Here is a 16,907-nt window from a genome sequence, read left to right as displayed (position 1 = left end):
AGGCTTAGCATAATATTCTGACTAATAGAAAGGAAACTCATTTTAAAAGCTGGCAGCCTATTTACCAGAAGCTGGATTAGAGGTGTTATTGCCCCTTTTAGCCCCCCCTTCACCCCTCCCCCAAAAGAAAAGGAAATCTAATCACTGAAATCTTTAAAAAAGCTTCTAACCAATTTGCAATAACTTTACATTAGGCCAAAATAAACCGTGTCTTTCTGCAATGAGAAATTTTGTCCATCCTCATTGTGTGTGTGTGTGTGTGTGTGTGTGTGTAATATCAGCATCACCGTTGCTGCCACTTCCAGCACTGCTGCCACAGCTGCCTGTCAAACCTTTTCCACAGGTTCCTAAGCCACAGAATGTAAGGAATTAAGAGAGTGCCTGCAATTCGAATGTTTGGCGTAGGGCGCAAAGCAACTGCAAAAAAAGAAGACATTTGCAGCCCAGTCCGATACATGCCTACATGGAAGTAAGCTCCATAGCGTTCAATGGGGCTTACGCCTAAGTAAATGTGCATGGAACTGCAGCCTTAATCTGGTCAAAAGAGCAAATATTAAAACAAAATTAACATTCCATTGTCTAGCCTTGACAATTTAAATAATTTAGCAGATATGGAATGTAAATTTTAAAAGGCAACCACTTTGTACACTAAGCCATTTAAAAAATAAAACTGCATCCATCTGTTTATGAATTTAAATCTTTTTTTTTAATGCACCATTTTAGAACTAAAAGGGAGAGTTTGGGATCAAATATTGGTCCCCCCAACTCTTTTATTTGATTTTAAAAAAAAATTATACAAAAGGCAACTAGTGGAGAAGTTTCAATTATTTTTTTTTCAAAAGGAGCCGATTAAATGTTTCCGGCCTGGTAAAGTGTTCATTTCAGCGAGAGGGGGTGGAAAAAAAGGAGGAGGGGGCCAAACACAAAGATCGGGGAGGGGATGAAGTAGCAGGCCTTAGCAATTCTTTCAATTCCAGTGCACACCCGATAGTGTATTGGGAAGAATGCCCACTGTTCTGGATTTGTGGGAGAATTGTCCCATGACAAAGGAGCGAGAGTTACGCTTGTTATAGTCCAATAAGCCATGCCAGTCAAACAAGTACCCATACTAGGGACAAAAGGAAAGCAGGAGATTCTCACACAAAAGAAAACAAGTAAGCCCATCTTTTTTAGTTGTGCATCAGTCTCCAGGTTTTATGCTTCGCATAAATAAAAATGAAGGGGAAAAAATAAACAGCAAAAAGCTCTCCATTACATTAGCCACTTTAAAACAAAAAACAACAACAGTGTGAGCAGCAATGAGTCATCAAGACAAAAAAAAAAATTAAAAAGAGGAATACATGTAGGGACGTGTTGGAAGCTAACACCGCTTTATTTCCAGAAAGGGAAACATTAGAAATTAAAATCTAAGATGAGGAAAGACGGGGTATGTTAGAAAGAAAGCCTTAAGATCTCACAGTGAGGTAAAATATCTTTGGTCATTGCTGGAATGGAAATATGAATATTCATAACCATCAAATTCCAGATCTGTTAGTATGCTGCAGCAAAAACAACAAGAAAGCCTATGAATCTTGCTTTCCAAAAGATCAGGCCACCTAAATATTTCTAAAGAGAATATTATTGAATAAATAATTAAACTATTACTTGTATGTGTTGTTACACAGCTGAATGTTTTCTTCCATTAAGATTTAATGAATTTTATCTTGAATTTATTATTGTTCATTGTTACCCATATTCTCTGGTTGTGCAAAACACAAACAAACAACAAAGGAAAAACAAAGAGCCCTATGGCACCTTAAAACTGTGCACTTAAGGTTCTCTGGACTATGAAAATAGTTTAGTGCAATGTTAGTGGATTTTTTTCAGAAATAATGGTATCACTAAATAAAACTTATACCTCCTTAACAATTAGAACGATTATAGCATAATTAGGCCTATTTCAAAGTTTTCTTAAGTAATTTGACATGCCAACCATTTACATTTCAGGTTTTTATTGGCTGAAAAGTCAGTCATGAAGCCCAAACACACCTGTCAGCAATTAAATAGAGAAGAAATAGAGAACTGGACAGGAAATAATATCTGTGCTAATTAAAAACACTAGTTAAAAGCTTCCTGTTTGTTCTTCTAGTTGCCCCAAGGAATGACCTTGTCCCCACCATAATTTTTTCATGTGTGGTTAAAATGTTTCCTCCATCTACCTATAGCTTCCAACAACTTTCAGGGCATGTACCCTATACGTTTACATGACAGACAGTGAGATTTTAGTATAGTGAAAAGAGGGGTCACTTTGCAATCTTTTTTCTTTTATTCTTTACTTTCCCTTAATGATAGCATAGCTTATTAAAACAGGGTGCAAGATATTAAGGGCTCAATCCTATGCAAGTTTAGACAGAAAAAAGTTCTACAACTCCCAGCATTGCTGGAAGTCCCCCCCCCCCCGGTCTAAACATGCATAGGATTGCACCTTAATTCTACTTAACATTTAAAGTGTAGGATGTATGTTCCTCATGCAATTCCAACCTGTACCTGGTCTTCCAGAATTGTTTCCCTTTAAAATATTGTCAGAATGGAAGCTGACAGTGCTTACTCAGAAGTAAGTTCCACTGTGTTCAATGGAGTTTACTTCTAGATAAGAGTGCATAGGACAGTGATCTAAATTCCAAATTTGCCTGTTTTTGCTATAATATAAGACAGGAGGCCTTTAGATCTTATCAAGCTTTTATATACTAACATGGAGATGATAAAGGTCCAGATTAATTCAGGTAGTATTATAACTGGAGATTTCCATATTTGCCTCATTCCACTCATCCCAATGACTACTTTTTAAAAAATCAGACACAAGTCTTCATCTAAAGCTGAGATAATTGCAAATCCTTGCTTACTTACCCATCTTATTTCCTCTACACTTTCAACTTTGGGTAGCATCAGGCTTGTAGGAAGAATGTTGGAGTCCAAAATGATTTTCATATCTTCTTCAGCAAGACCACTGGACACTGAATTGATCCTAACACACTTCTCCGTCTGACCAAACTCAAATTCTTCAAGTGCTTTCACACATTTCATTCTTGCTTCTACCTAAAATATGTTAAAAAAAATCTACATCATACTGTAAACCAAATTTAAAAGACTGGGAAAACTCATGAGTAAAATAAAGAACACTTGGTAATCCAAAATTATATTCAACACATGCATACATTTTACCCTGTATTTTCTAGACCCATTTCGATTTGGTTTCAGGATTAGGTTCAGCACCAAAACTATCTTGGTTGCCCTGGAGGATGAACTATGCTAGGAGAGAGACAGAGAATGTGTAACCCTGTTGATTTTTGTTGACCTCTCAGCAGCCTTTGGTACCATTGACCATGGTATCCTCCTCAAATGGCTTTGTAAGGTGGGAGTCGGGGATGGTGATACAGTGGTTCCACTCTTTCCTGCAGAACTTTGTAGAAAGTAGTACTAGGAGATGTCTGCTCAGCCCCATGGCGCTTCACCCGAGGGTGCTGTAGGTTTCATCTTGTCAACCATGCTCTTTAACATCTATATGAAGGTACTGCAGGAGACCATTCTGAGATCTGCAGCAAGGTGCTATCCTTATACAGATGACTCCTAGATCTATCTCTCCATTCCATCTGAATCAGGTGAGACAGAGCTGGAATAGTATCTGGAGTCAGAATGAGGGCCTATAAACTGAGACTGAATCCTGACTTGACATAAGCACTATTGATGAACATAAGAGCCATGCTAGATCAGACCAAGAATCCATCTAGTCTAGCATTCTGTTCACACAGAGGCCAATCAGCTGTTGACCAGGAACCCACAAGCAGAACATGAGTGCAGCAGCACCCTCTCGCCCATGTTCCCCAGCAACTGGTGAACATAGGCTTTACCGTCTCTGATACTGGAGGCAGCCATAGCCATCAGGACTAGTATTTATTGATAGCCTTCTCCTCTAGGAATTTATCCACCCCCTTTTAAAGCCATCCAAATTGCTGGGCATCTCTACATCTAGTGATACTGAGTTCCATAGTTTAACAATGTGCTGTGTGAAGAAATACTTCCTTCATGGGATGACCTCAGGTTCTGGTATTATAAGAGAGGGAGAAAAATGCCTCCCTATCCACATTCCCCACACCACATATAATTTTGTACACCTCTACTATATCCCCCCTTATCCTAATTTTTTCCCAAGCTAAACAATCTGAGCTGTTGGAACCTTACCTTGTAGGGGAGATGCTCCAGCCCCTTGATCATTTTAATTGCCCTTTTCTGCAGTTGAATAGTTCCCAGGTCTGGGAAGTGGAGATGGTATGTTCTGAACATCATGGTGCTCCCACTGAAGGAGCAGGTGCATAACATGGGTGAACTTTAACACTGGAGGCCCAAGTGGCTACAGTGACTACTTTCAAATCTGGCTGGCTCACCAGCTATGACTCTACCTGGACCAGAATAACTTCGCCACAGTAATTCCTGCCTTTGCACCCTTGTGTCTGGACTACTTTATGAGGGTCTGCCCTTGAAGATGGTTCAGAGGTTTTAACTAGTGCGGAATAGTGGCAGTCAGTAAATGAATGGCGTGCAAAGTCAGAGTCATATTATATCTATTCTTCATGACCTGCACTGGCTGCCTATTTGCTTCCAAGCCTATTGCAAGTTATAGGGACCTTAAATGGCTTGGGATCCAAATCATTGTGGGATGTTCTTTTCCAGTACATACCAGCCTGGGAGACATTTAGAGGGGGTGGCTGCTCACAGTCCCACCTTCAGGCAATGCCAAGAAAGTAGTAACATGAGCAAGGGCCTTCTCTGTTGTGGCACCCTCGTTAGGCAACCCACTGCCTTTGAAGATGCATCTTTAGTAGCTTTGCTTTGTTGGTTATTTAAGATGCACCTCTTCACCCAAGAGTTTGGGACTTTTGGATGAGACATTTGAGTCTTTTGTTTGCTGAACAGATGGTTTTGGTATGCATTGTCTTGCTGCTGATATAGTTTTGATGATTTTTTAAGAGTTTTTGTGAATGGCCCAGAGAGCTTCGGCTATTGGATGGTATAAAAATGAAATAAATAAATAAATAAGTTCTGTAGTATTTTATTAATGCTTGTATTTTGCAGTGTTACTTCTTATTTGTAAATCACTTGGCGATTTTGTTATGAAGAGCGGTATATAAAACAAATAAAAAAGATAGATAGATAGATAGATCAACTGAAACACTCAAATACATATTCCCAGGCTCACACACATTATATGAAAACACTGAAGAAAAGTGAACATATCTGAACATCATTTGCTTTCTGAATAGCTGAATTCTTGTTGAAATAAAACACTTTTATTGGGCCATGGGCAGAAACACAGACAGACTGAAAACAAGAAAGCACTTGGACTCTCTACTTCCTGCCAATTTCAGTTTCAAAACACAAATTCCTTCAACTTGGCAACAGCCCTTAGCAAATTCTCATTGTCAAAATGAACACTTATCAAAAGCAATTTCATTTGTGAAGAGTTTTTATAGTACTAATAAAACTTGAAAGCTTTTTGACTGACGAATGTTTTAAAGCTGTGTGTGTGTGTGTTTGTGTTGGGGAGTTTACAGGATAATAGCATTAATAATATACAGCCATTTGACCAAAAATACTTATCAAGGAAAGAGGGCAAACTAAAGTGAGGGGTGGATCATCAAAGTTAGTATCCATCCAGAGCAAAACTAATGAACAAAACAATGCAAAATATTAGATTTAAACCAGACGGATACAAAACTTGATCTTGGGAGTAGAGGCAGAAGAGTTTGGAAAATGTGGTCTGAGTTAAACAGTGGGAGGAAACAGTAGCTCACAGTTGTCAGGACCAATCAGGATAAGATCTCCCAAGACCTGTTTAAGACAGTTGTATGATACGATGATTTACAAGACCAATAATTAGGATATGTTTAGACTGAAGCAATGGTCCTGCACCAGCTAATGTGAAAAAGAGAGAAAGTTAATGAAAAAACAATAATTAGCTGGGAAGTGCCATCCCTGTGTCCTCAAATACTGACTTTAAGATGTGCCTGTCAGATGGATAGAGCAGGGTAGCGCTTGTGTATAGAATTAGGAGTGTCATTTATTATGGTGTATTATGACTGGGAGATGACATCCTTTGTTTTAAATCCTTACAAGTCTTAAACAAGAAGCAGCAGCACATTGTGACACCACACACAAATAATTCTCAGAATCGTATTGCGAAGTCATTGTTTCATACTTGCAAATAAGACACGGTATCTTATTTGGCAGAAGAACAACAATACACACTTCTGCTGATAACAAACAACAATCTAAACTAGCGCTAGATCATAAGAGTAACAATGGTGCAGTGTTCTACTTTACAGAAGAGACATGATTTGTCCATGAATGAAGCAACGAGTCCCAAAATGACAGCACAGGGCACATTCTTAAAGCCAGAGGAAAACGCTTGTTCTGAGTGCCTCCGCCTAATTTTGGGCAATTCCCAATTCCCGCTGCAGCCCCTTGTGACATAGCTCATGCTGTTCAGAAGGAGCCCCTGACTATCAGGCAAGGATTTTTGCGGGGGGGGGGAGTGTAGGGGGAAGGAAGATATTTGAGTTTTCCCTGTGCAATCCGCTTTCCACTTCATCTCCAACCCACTTAAAATATTTTTTGAAATTGGTTTCCCATTTAGTGGCAGGTCTGTAGTCAATCGAAAGTGTTCTGTCTGACCAACTAGATGTTGCAGCCCTGTGTAGAGAGAATGGTTTTGCATGGAGGAGCATTTCATCATGTGAGCCCCCTGCTAGCACTTGGGGGAGGTACAGCCCATACCCAGGCTTAGCACCTCCGTGAGACTTGGCCTCAGTCTGTTGCTGTTAGTAATTTTCATCAACCAAATATGTCCCTTCTCTGCTACATAGCTCAAAATAACCAGCCAGCAACTAAGTCATTCTCCTATTCCATATTTCAATAGAAAAATGTGTTACTGTGAGAGATTATACGCTCTTGCCATCTGTTGGGTGGAGAATAGATTTTCGTAGAACCATTACATTCTAGCTCTGTCCATTTTTAAGAAAAAAATATGATTCCTTAGCAACAACGAATCACACTATCACTTTATTATATTCTTAGGCTTTAACTATGAGATCATGCAGGACCACAAGTCAGAAGATTCCAGAAGCTTCGGCCATGCTCAACATACACGACGTGGAGCCTGGCACTTCCTTTTCCCTGTTTTTTTGTCTTTCATCACAGATCATTCAGTGGGGGACATATGAAATGCACGTGAGAAAATCCATGAGAGAATTTTGGCTTGAGGCGAAATCCTGACTTTTCTTTAACAAAGCTTTACAAAATCTTTTTAACGCCCAACTAAAACAGAAGGAGAAAAAGATAAAAATATATCCCCCTCCACTAGTTCGTTGATGGAATGTTGCTTAGGATAGGTCAGCCTTAATGAAAAGTGGGGAATGGCTATGCTGGCTGGGGATGGTGGGAATTGTAGTCCAACACCCATGGAGGGCACCCTATTGAGGAAGGCTGCCTGAGAGAGTATTCCTATGTAGTTGAATTCAGTTGATCACTTCTAGCATATGGACAGAAAGTCGGTAATGAGAGCTGCAAAAAGACAATAGAAGGAATAGTTTGGAAACTTATGCAACATTAGGGGGTTCCTTTCTTGTTAGGGATCCCCCAAATATACTCCAAGGACTATCTATACTTTGTTTCAGAAGCTTTTTGTAACTGCATTTCACATGGGGACAACTTCTTTTGAGTATGCAGGGCATCACCAGATGATGTAACTGGGGAAACCCATAGCAGCTACAAGTTAGCTCCGCTTGCTAGTGGAACGCCTGCAGAATTCTGGATTGGACTGCATCTAGTATCCGCCAGATTATGACCCTAAGTGGATAATTCACTTTGAAATCTCTTGCACCAAAATCAGTGGGGTTTATTTCCCAATAAATGTGTTTAGGATCGAGACACCAGGAATTAATTCTTGGAGGAAAAGCTCAGAGAAGTCTTTGACGTTCTTCAAATTTGTTGATAGGCTTACAACTCAAAGAACGGACCTTATACCAGGCACTTTCAGCCTAGCCTAAACTCTCATGAGTTCTTTGCACAAAGGGTGAGATACAAATGTCAAGAGCATAGGAAGTCTATTCCACTCTTTAACACCTGGCCAGCTGTATATCAAGTAGCACTCTTATTTACCAATTTTGAATTTATTTTATTAATTTATTACTGTTCTATCCCACCTTTCTTCCCCGATGGCATTAAGGGCCATCGCATAGGGCATAGGCTTCCCAGTTGGTTCTCCCATTCAGGCACTAAGCAATTTCAGCAAAGAGGCTGCATCATGTGCCTTTAGACAATCCCCTGGGTCAGCCTTCCCCACCCCAGTGCTCTCGGGATGAGTTGGACTGCAAGTCCCATAATCCCCATCCAGCATGACCATGCTGATGGGGGTGATGGGAGTTGTAATCCAAGACATTCAAAGAGCAATCGGTTAGGAAAGGCTACCTTAGGACCATACTTTTGAAATTTAGACTCAATTCCATGCAATCAGTCAATTAAAATTTGCCTGCATTTCAATGAATTTACATACATGCAAGTCAGCCATTATCCTTCTCTGCTAATGCCAGAAGCTCTTACTGCAATAAGGCACTATTAGCATTATATCATACATACACACATTTCACATTTAAATTAAACTAATCTAATTTCCCCCCTCCAATATATCACAGGGATGTGTTTGTTTCCCCCACCCACCCACCCCACCCCACTGCTTCATGCTTTTCTCCCAAAAATGCTGCATGCCTCTCATTCTATGGCCAATCCAGAACTCTTAACAGCACTGTTTTAAATATATTTGAGAGTTAGAATTCTAACTTGTCTAAACAGATAAATAAAGTGGTTCCTCTAACAAATCAGATTGCTGCAACTTAAATTAATTGGGATGAGCCTGTGCAAATTAGCAGCGAGATTCCATATTGACAGAATAAATGTGGAGACAGACGGAAAAGCAAGATGTAAATGCCAATAAAAGCATGGTTATACTTTGATGAGTACAATGTTTACTTATAATAATCTGTTCTAAGGGATGCTTAAATATGCAAATGGATGCAAATAATCATATTAATACCTTCCTTTTAATATCTAACTCTGAATTGATGAGAAGCTTGGGAGCACTGTGATATCTGTTACTAAATTGGGGAAAACACAACGATTTCGCCCACATAGGCACTGCTGATAAATCAAGCATCACCACAACGAACAGACACTGAAATTAAAGAAGGGAATATGCGTGCAGTCGGTTCAACTGGCATCCATTAAAGCTAATAACTAATCATCTTCACAAGTTACTAGCTCTGAATTATCAAATCTGCAAAGAAAACAACATCCGTCCACTTTTACACTCCAGTGGAAGAGGTGGTCCCTCACAGCGGGGCTGCAGGGAGTCGCCATCTGGAGAATAAATCGAGTGTGAAGTACAGTATAGCTTGGGACCAAGCTCCGTGGCAGCATCTCAGCAGTTAGTTCATTAGTTCCAAACTTCTTGGGATTAGAGTGGTCTCAATTCTACTGTCGGATAGGATAAGACAGACAGAATGCAATGCTGGGGGTGGGGTGGGGGGAAGTGACAACTAAGACAGAGCCCCTTAGGCTTATTTATAAAACTACCAAGCATAAACACCCCTAAACAAATGCCTTAAATAGTGGCGCTACTACAAAGTCAAAATGTCTGAGTTAGCACCTTTAAAACACACACACAGCGAATTTATGTCTTTGAAATGAGAGGAGGGCCACAGAATTGAAAAGGGAAAGAAAAAACATGAACTTTCATAAAGAGCTGGCTTGATAAAGATGTCTTTATTGATCTTTTTCGTGAACTTGGAACAAAAGGAAAAGAGACTCATTTTCTGCTTTTAGATATACTAGCCAAAGACATTCGATTTGTCCCTCCTTGTAGGTGCTAGAACAAAAATGCCTTTGTAAATATGTCCTTATTTATTTGAGTTGTATCCATTTGCATAGCTGGCCTTCTCTCTCAATCATCATAGCAGGTTTTGTGACTATGTATAATGCAGGTGCATGCATAAATACAAAGATCCCCCTGTTTTTTATTGCTGTGTAGAGAAAATGAGAAGCTTGAACTACACAGAGAAGACCTGTGTGGACAAATAAATGAAAAAAGTTTATCTATGTCACATGGCATTTGCAGAGATAAATGCAATAAGATCATAAAGCACCGGACAAATTAAAAGTGCTAAAAATAATAAGGTAATATAAATTAATATCTAATTTTGCTGAGGTGCTCAAGGTCCAAAATGCCATACAAAGCATTACCCCAAGACTGGTTAATTACAATACCTTTCAATTCATGGAAGTGTTAAAAAATCAGATTGAGTACAGTGGCAAGCAGATTGTAGCTTCTGCCTAATAGTTAAGGGTAACTCCATACATTTCACATGGCAGTAGAAAATTAATTACTGTAGTCACAGCCAGAGTTAGCTGTTTTGTGACAGTACTGACATGATAAAACATGCAATTATGATTTAATGTTAGTCCCCTGTAGTGGTTTGTTTATGCAGCCTGACACTGCTGATGCTTTTGTCTCTTGTCTATAGTGAGTGCCACCATAGTCTAGACTTCAGTTTTCCTTTGTCAAAGTCAGCCTACATTTTTCCTAAAGAGAGCCATTACCCTGGCAGGATTAGTTTGTGCCAAGAGGAAAGAACCTGAACTCCTTTTACAAGCTGGTGTCCCTTCCTTCCCCAGAAATGCCAGTGTTGAAATGGCCAGGTCATTTTCTTTCAGGTTTCCCACTGACAACGCAACCGGGTCAGATAATCACCTTTACCATTGAAGAAACGTAACAGGAAAAATAAATCAATGCAGAACAATTTTTCTATCAAATTCTTCTGGAAAAGTGAATCAAAACCTAGTTTGTGATAGATATTTCTTATTCCCCCTGTATTCTGAGCACACATTTCAAAAAGTGAATATTGAAAGCAGTACATGGAGACACAGCCCCAATGAAAAGAGAAATTAAAAACAAAATCCTCATCTTCCTGCTTGTGCTTGCCTCCTCCTTTTTCTAATGAAAATCATTTACGATCGTGAGCCTTGTGTTTCATTGAGCACCAGGTCAATAGGTGGACTTCATAAAATCACCATCATATTAAAATAATTTTTCATATGATTAATCTCCCCTCTTATTTTTCTTGCATTTAAATTATGCCATCAAGGTGAATTTTTCTTCATTCTATTTTACTTTTTAAAAATACCTAAAATAACGAAATCCAGAGTAATAAATTGTAGTGAGTAAAAACTGAAAGAGGGAACAGGCCCCCTTCCTTATGTCACTGCCACTGGCAAGAGGAGGGGAGAACATGGGCTAAATTCAACTACATATTTCGGAAGGAGAACAACACATGGTTGTTTTAAGTTGTAATTCTTTGTTTGCAATAGGTAATTTCACCTTGTGAAATGAATTTCGGAAGTAAAAAGTATTTGAAAGTGGCAGTTTCCCCTCTGACAGCATACACACTAAATGGTCTATTACATTATCCATTTAGCATCTCTCATAGAAGTGTTCTTGATGAAGACACAGCCACGGATCTTCATACTTTCTCTGTCTGCAGAGTATGCGCGGTATTGTATTTGGCTAATTCGCCATGCAAGCAAACTACTGCCATAATCAGAAACTTAGAGCAATTTGAACAAAGCCTGAAAAAAGGCAAAGTCATTATTTAACAGTTCCTTGATTGCCTTCACAACGGCCCTGCAAGTTGTTCTGCCACCAAACGTTTCTGGTAATCTGATGGAAGTCAACTATCAGACAAGAAAGCTTATGCCAGAATGAATTTGTCAACCTTTAAGGTTCCACAGGACTCTTTGTAATTTTCTGAAACTTTTTCAGTGCATTCATCAGACTTGGCCTCCATCCATTTCTTGCACAGGGCATTCATGTCTGGCATGTGAGTAGGACCTCTGGGGCTGCAATCTCAGGACCTGCGAGCTCCCAGAGCCTGAGCTGGATAGAATCTTTTTGGAAGAGGAAGAGCAACCCTCTTGCAGATTCCAGTGCATGCTAGGGTCAGGAAGAGTTGGCTCCCCCAAGTCATTATTTAACAGTTAATTTGGTTTAAATTTGGTTTAGCACCAGCTCCTGTGTTTGTGGGTGTCAGGTATAGGTTTCAGCAAGTTGTAGTTAAATTTAATTAGAACTAGTTTGGAAGCTTATCTCTGTCAGGATTCTCAGGGAAAGCGTTCACCTCACCTCCCTTGGCTCTGAGACTGTAAAGTTTCCCTAGGAACTTGAGAATGTTACAAAGGTGGGGGGCCTTGTTGAAGGAGCAACATCTTGGTGGGATGACCAGTGACACCGTGTTTAGACACATGCATGATTTATGGGCCTAGCCCCTATCTGTCAAGTGGTTTTAACCAGGCCTTTGCCTCCCTTTATAAGCTGGAGGAAAGGCGAGGAGCCTTTGCTAGGATCATCTCTCAACTCATGGCCTGAAATCCCTCTCTGTTTGGATCCATCGCCATTTGGTATTTTGAAAGCACTCTGCACATGGACTCTCTCCTATTTGGACTTAGGATTTCTAAGGACTGTGCCATGAAAAGTACTGTGAGGCTTTTCATATACTTGAACTCTCGTTTGTTGTGGATTGTGTGTGTTTGTTCATCAACCACTCAGTGTAAGGGCAGACTGGGGTTGATTTTTATTGTTGGACTTTTAATCTGCAGACTCAGGTGGCTAAAGCAACAGCACAGGAGTTCTTGTGCCTGAGATTTTTACCCACCCTGTGATCTTGTTTAGGCTTTGGCCATGTTCCCTGAGTTACCAATGTGTGGCCGCATTTAGACTAGCTCGCTTGGGATGGTTTGTTAAGCCTTTCAAGAATGTCCATTGTGATTGCCTGGAGGATCATATCAGGAATCTTTCTCCTCCCTTGGTCAGGTTTGGAACCCGTTTTTGGAACCATTGAGATGGCAACTGGGAAACCAGGTTGCTATTGTAGTGAGTAGCTTTTTGACTGTGTTATCTTGAAGCCTAAAGCTTTCTGACCATCTATCAGCTTTAAATATTTTTGAAGTGTGTAACTTTTAAACTTTTTACCATTGGATTTCCTCCAATAAAAGAGGTCTCGCTGATTGGGTGTCCCATGTGAGTTTGCCAGCATGTGTGAATGCCGGAGGGAATGAGAATCCACGACAGTGGGAATGGGACATGCAGTCTGGCAAACACAACAGTTAGGATTTCGCTGTACAGGAAGAGCAGTAGGGCATGTGGCCAGACCATTTTCACTGAATAGGGAGCAAAGGGATGTTGGGTGGACCTGACAATCAAGTTGTGAAGACGAAGATGGGTAGCTTTGGCCATGACCTCCAGAAATACACTTGCTGCAGGCCTCCTTAGCATGGACTGTAACTGGCCTGGGCACAGTTCCATGCCTCCATGTTCCATCCTTCTTGGAAAACGACAGGATCTCCCTTTCTTTGTAATACAGCCATCAAAGGGAAGCTAACACAAGTCTAGGCCTGATTTAAGTTGCTTGATTTAAGTCTCCATTTTCTCTTCAATGTTGGGAAATGTCTTTACTGTTTGACAGAACAACCTAATCAATGAGAACAGAACAGGGGTAGGCAACCTGAAGCCCTCCAGATGTTTTAGACCACAAATCCCATTTCCCCTGCCAGCATGGCCAATATTCAGAGATTATGGGAGTTGTAGTCCAGAACATCTGGAAGGTATCATGTTGTCTACCCCTGGAGTAGAAAGTCAGTTGAACTTCTGAGTGCCATGAATGAACTGCTGTTGAAATTATGCAACCAGCATTGTGGATGTCACTAGTAACATTCTGTGGCTATGTGTGTGTGAGTATGAGTGTGGGTGGGGAATAGGCCAGCAATGCAGGCAGGCATACCAGATTACATTTTTCAACATGCCATTATAATATATAGGCAACAGAAAGGAAAATGTTTAAAAGAACACACTCATTAAAACAAGAAGATCCACATTATTAAATATGACATACATTAAATTAAGATGCACATTTCTAAACTTCTGAGATATTCTAAGCATTTTCTAAAATGCTAAAAAGTTCTAACTTGGCAGCCTAGCAATGACAGGGGAAAATACTTGCAAGAAGAAAATGGCTGTCATCTCCAACAGCAGGATGTTGTTGGAATAATTTTAAGTGAGATATCCGTCTACTGAGTCAAATACAAGAGAAGTGTTATCTTCTTATTGATCTTGTAACTACCTCTTCCATTCTCCAAGGATGTTGTAATACAGTTACCAGTTAACCTTCCCTATCTGATCCTCAGTGCTGCTTTATCAAGCATTTGTGTCTTTTTCCATTCCAACATATAGATCTCACTTTAGGCTGCCTGAACAGGGACAATATAATTTCTTTTTTTGTACACTAACACACTTTTGCCACAAAATCATTTTGTAGCAGTAGTAGTAATAATTGTCAAATGAATAGATGCTAATATCAAAAAGCAATGGCAGCAATCCAGCATTAATCCCATATAATGTGATTGGCTGGGTTTCTACACAGTAGACTTTAGTTTTGGCATCAAAAACAGACTGACACCAATATCCCGTTTTGCATATTCCTAGTTTCATTGGACTATGTAAAAAAATTATGTCTTCTCCACTTGGACCACTGGGTATCCCTCGAACTCAATAAACTAAACTAAGGCTGCAATCTTTTACACACTTACCTGGGAGTGTGCCCCACTGAACTCAATGGGGCTTACTTCTGATTAGGACTGTGCTGTAAGTTTCTTTCTTAAGAAAAATATGCTTTCCAGTCTTATAGTCCAATGTGTAATATGTACAGATTGCATTCCAAAATGTAAGAAATAGTGTCTACTATTCCACAAGCTCTATTCATGTCCTTAATTTTCTTTCCAAACAAAATGAGTTAATTTATTCATCTCAGCAATGTTTAGCATGTTTTGTGGCTGTGCCAATATTAAAGGAAAGTCTTCTTCTAATTATCTTGCCATAAGATAACTGCTACTACTAATAGGTTTGCAAGTACTTTCTTGTAAAGAGATGTAGTTACAAATCTATCAGTACTATTCCTGTATTCCAAATCATTATATAACTTACTATTTTACATATAACTTCCAAAAGAATTTCCAATTTTGAACAAAATTTCATTCCTTTATGATAAAAAATTAGCATTAGATAAGTAATATTTTTAACAACAAAAAACATTCATTCTACAAACCTGATTCAATCTGATGGTGGGTGTGAAGTACCAATGATAAAGTGTTTTCTCAGTAATTATACTTCTCTCAAAGGTATGACATTATGGACATATAACATAGAATGTCACACTGTTCAAATATTGAGCTCCATCACACCTGCTTTCCCCCCCCCCTGGTATGCATCTGCAATTTCTACCTCCATTTCATTAGCGTGTCAAGCACTGGTCACTTTCATGTGTGTGCATTCTTGCACTATTTTGCCTTGTTTACCTTTTCACCTGCACTGGCTCGTGCTTCCTGGTATCACCAATTCACTCGCCCCACCCTGCCCCTTTCCCTTCCCCCTCCAGTTCACTGGTTCTTGGGGTTGATAGACATTTTGATGTACATGGGCGCCTTCCACACACCCCTTGCTCTGGTTTTGTTCTCTACTGTTTTAACGATTTAGCGTTTGATCGATTAGGCACCATTTCTGCCTTTCGAGGGGGAGAAATAGCAATGAGAGCAATGAGAGCAGGGTTGGAGCAATAGTACGTTCGAGTGACTCAGCACAAGCCCAGTCGTTTGAGCAACTCAGCACACCCTCCTCTTTCGTCAGGAAGATTGCCCTTCAATGCAGAACCTCCCAAGAAGGGAGGTTCTGCAACATAGTGTGAGGACAGCAATACATGGGGATGAAAGGGCCGTTTTATCCCGCATGGAGAAAAAATGCTGCACTTTCCCCACCTTAGAAAAACATGGAAAATGAAGGAGAAAGGGCGAGATGACTGCAGGATAAAGACGACGACATATGAGTGTCACAGGGCAAAACAGTAAACAAGGCAGGACAAAAGTGCAATAAAACGTTGGTGTGATGGAGCCCATTGTCACCACTTTAAGGTTCCTCTCCTACATACTGTCACCTAAAAGAATCTTGTGTCATTTTCAAGTTCAGTGTCAGCGTTTTATACAACAGTGCGACATGAATATTCATGTGCTTATCCCATTGCCTTATTAATTAAGAAATCAACATTAAAAAACACTGCTCTGCAGGTGGGAGGAAATTTCTGGCTTGACATCATGATCACCACCATGCACATTCTGATTGTCCTTCAAACTTGCAGAACTGGTTTTGTTCTCTCTCCAGAGTTCAAACCTGTAGAGAAAAGAGACTTCCACATCAAACACAGTGAGGACATTTCTAGAGCAGCCGGACTGCTTTAAAAATGTTACCTTTGTATTCATTGTGACTCTCGTCCCTTTTCTGCTTGCTCTTAGCTGGACTCTGGCCAGCCCAACTTACTTGGTAGGCTCAGAAAACAACTTATCAAGGGCTTTCACCAAGTCTAGAAAACTCAAGTTTCTGTTCTGAGGGTATTAAGCTGTCAAATTTTAAGAGCTGGTCCACTATCTGCTCAATGTCCAACCTTATGCCTCCTCCCAATGATTCATTTTGGATGCAACAATACATAGCAAGTTAAATAAGCTTTCCCTTCAAAAGTGTGTATGCTTCTAGTATTCTTGGAAATGAAAAGTCTGGTCTTCCTATCCTCGAGCACTGCTGAGTACTCTGAAGTTTGATGGTGTAACAGAAGACGGGGTCAGTAAAATACACCTTATGCAGCTGTCTGTCTCTTTCTTTTCCAATTCATTGCTCAAGCTGTTAACTTCTAAAGTGATCTGCAAATCTTGAATACCTTTGAAAATCA

The 16,907-nt window shown here is 39.9% G+C and overlaps 1 protein-coding gene across 3 annotated transcripts in view; it reads right to left on the bottom strand.

Annotated features, from left to right (window-relative positions):
* Nucleotides 1–16,907, bottom strand: part of CLYBL (citramalyl-CoA lyase) — a 222,786-nt gene that overhangs the window by 23,243 nt on the left and 182,636 nt on the right. For all 3 annotated transcript variants that reach the window (XM_063126109.1, XM_063126110.1, XM_063126111.1), the window contains exon 3: nucleotides 2,887–3,075. In XM_063126109.1, coding sequence (XP_062982179.1) covers nucleotides 2,887–3,075 — 189 coding nt within the window. The remainder of the gene's footprint in view (nucleotides 1–2,886; nucleotides 3,076–16,907) is intronic.

Source organism: Elgaria multicarinata, chromosome 5 (assembly GCF_023053635.1).
Source record: "Elgaria multicarinata webbii isolate HBS135686 ecotype San Diego chromosome 5, rElgMul1.1.pri, whole genome shotgun sequence".
NCBI lineage: Eukaryota > Metazoa > Chordata > Lepidosauria > Squamata > Anguidae > Elgaria > Elgaria multicarinata.
This window is presented reverse-complemented; position numbering and strand designations above follow the sequence as displayed.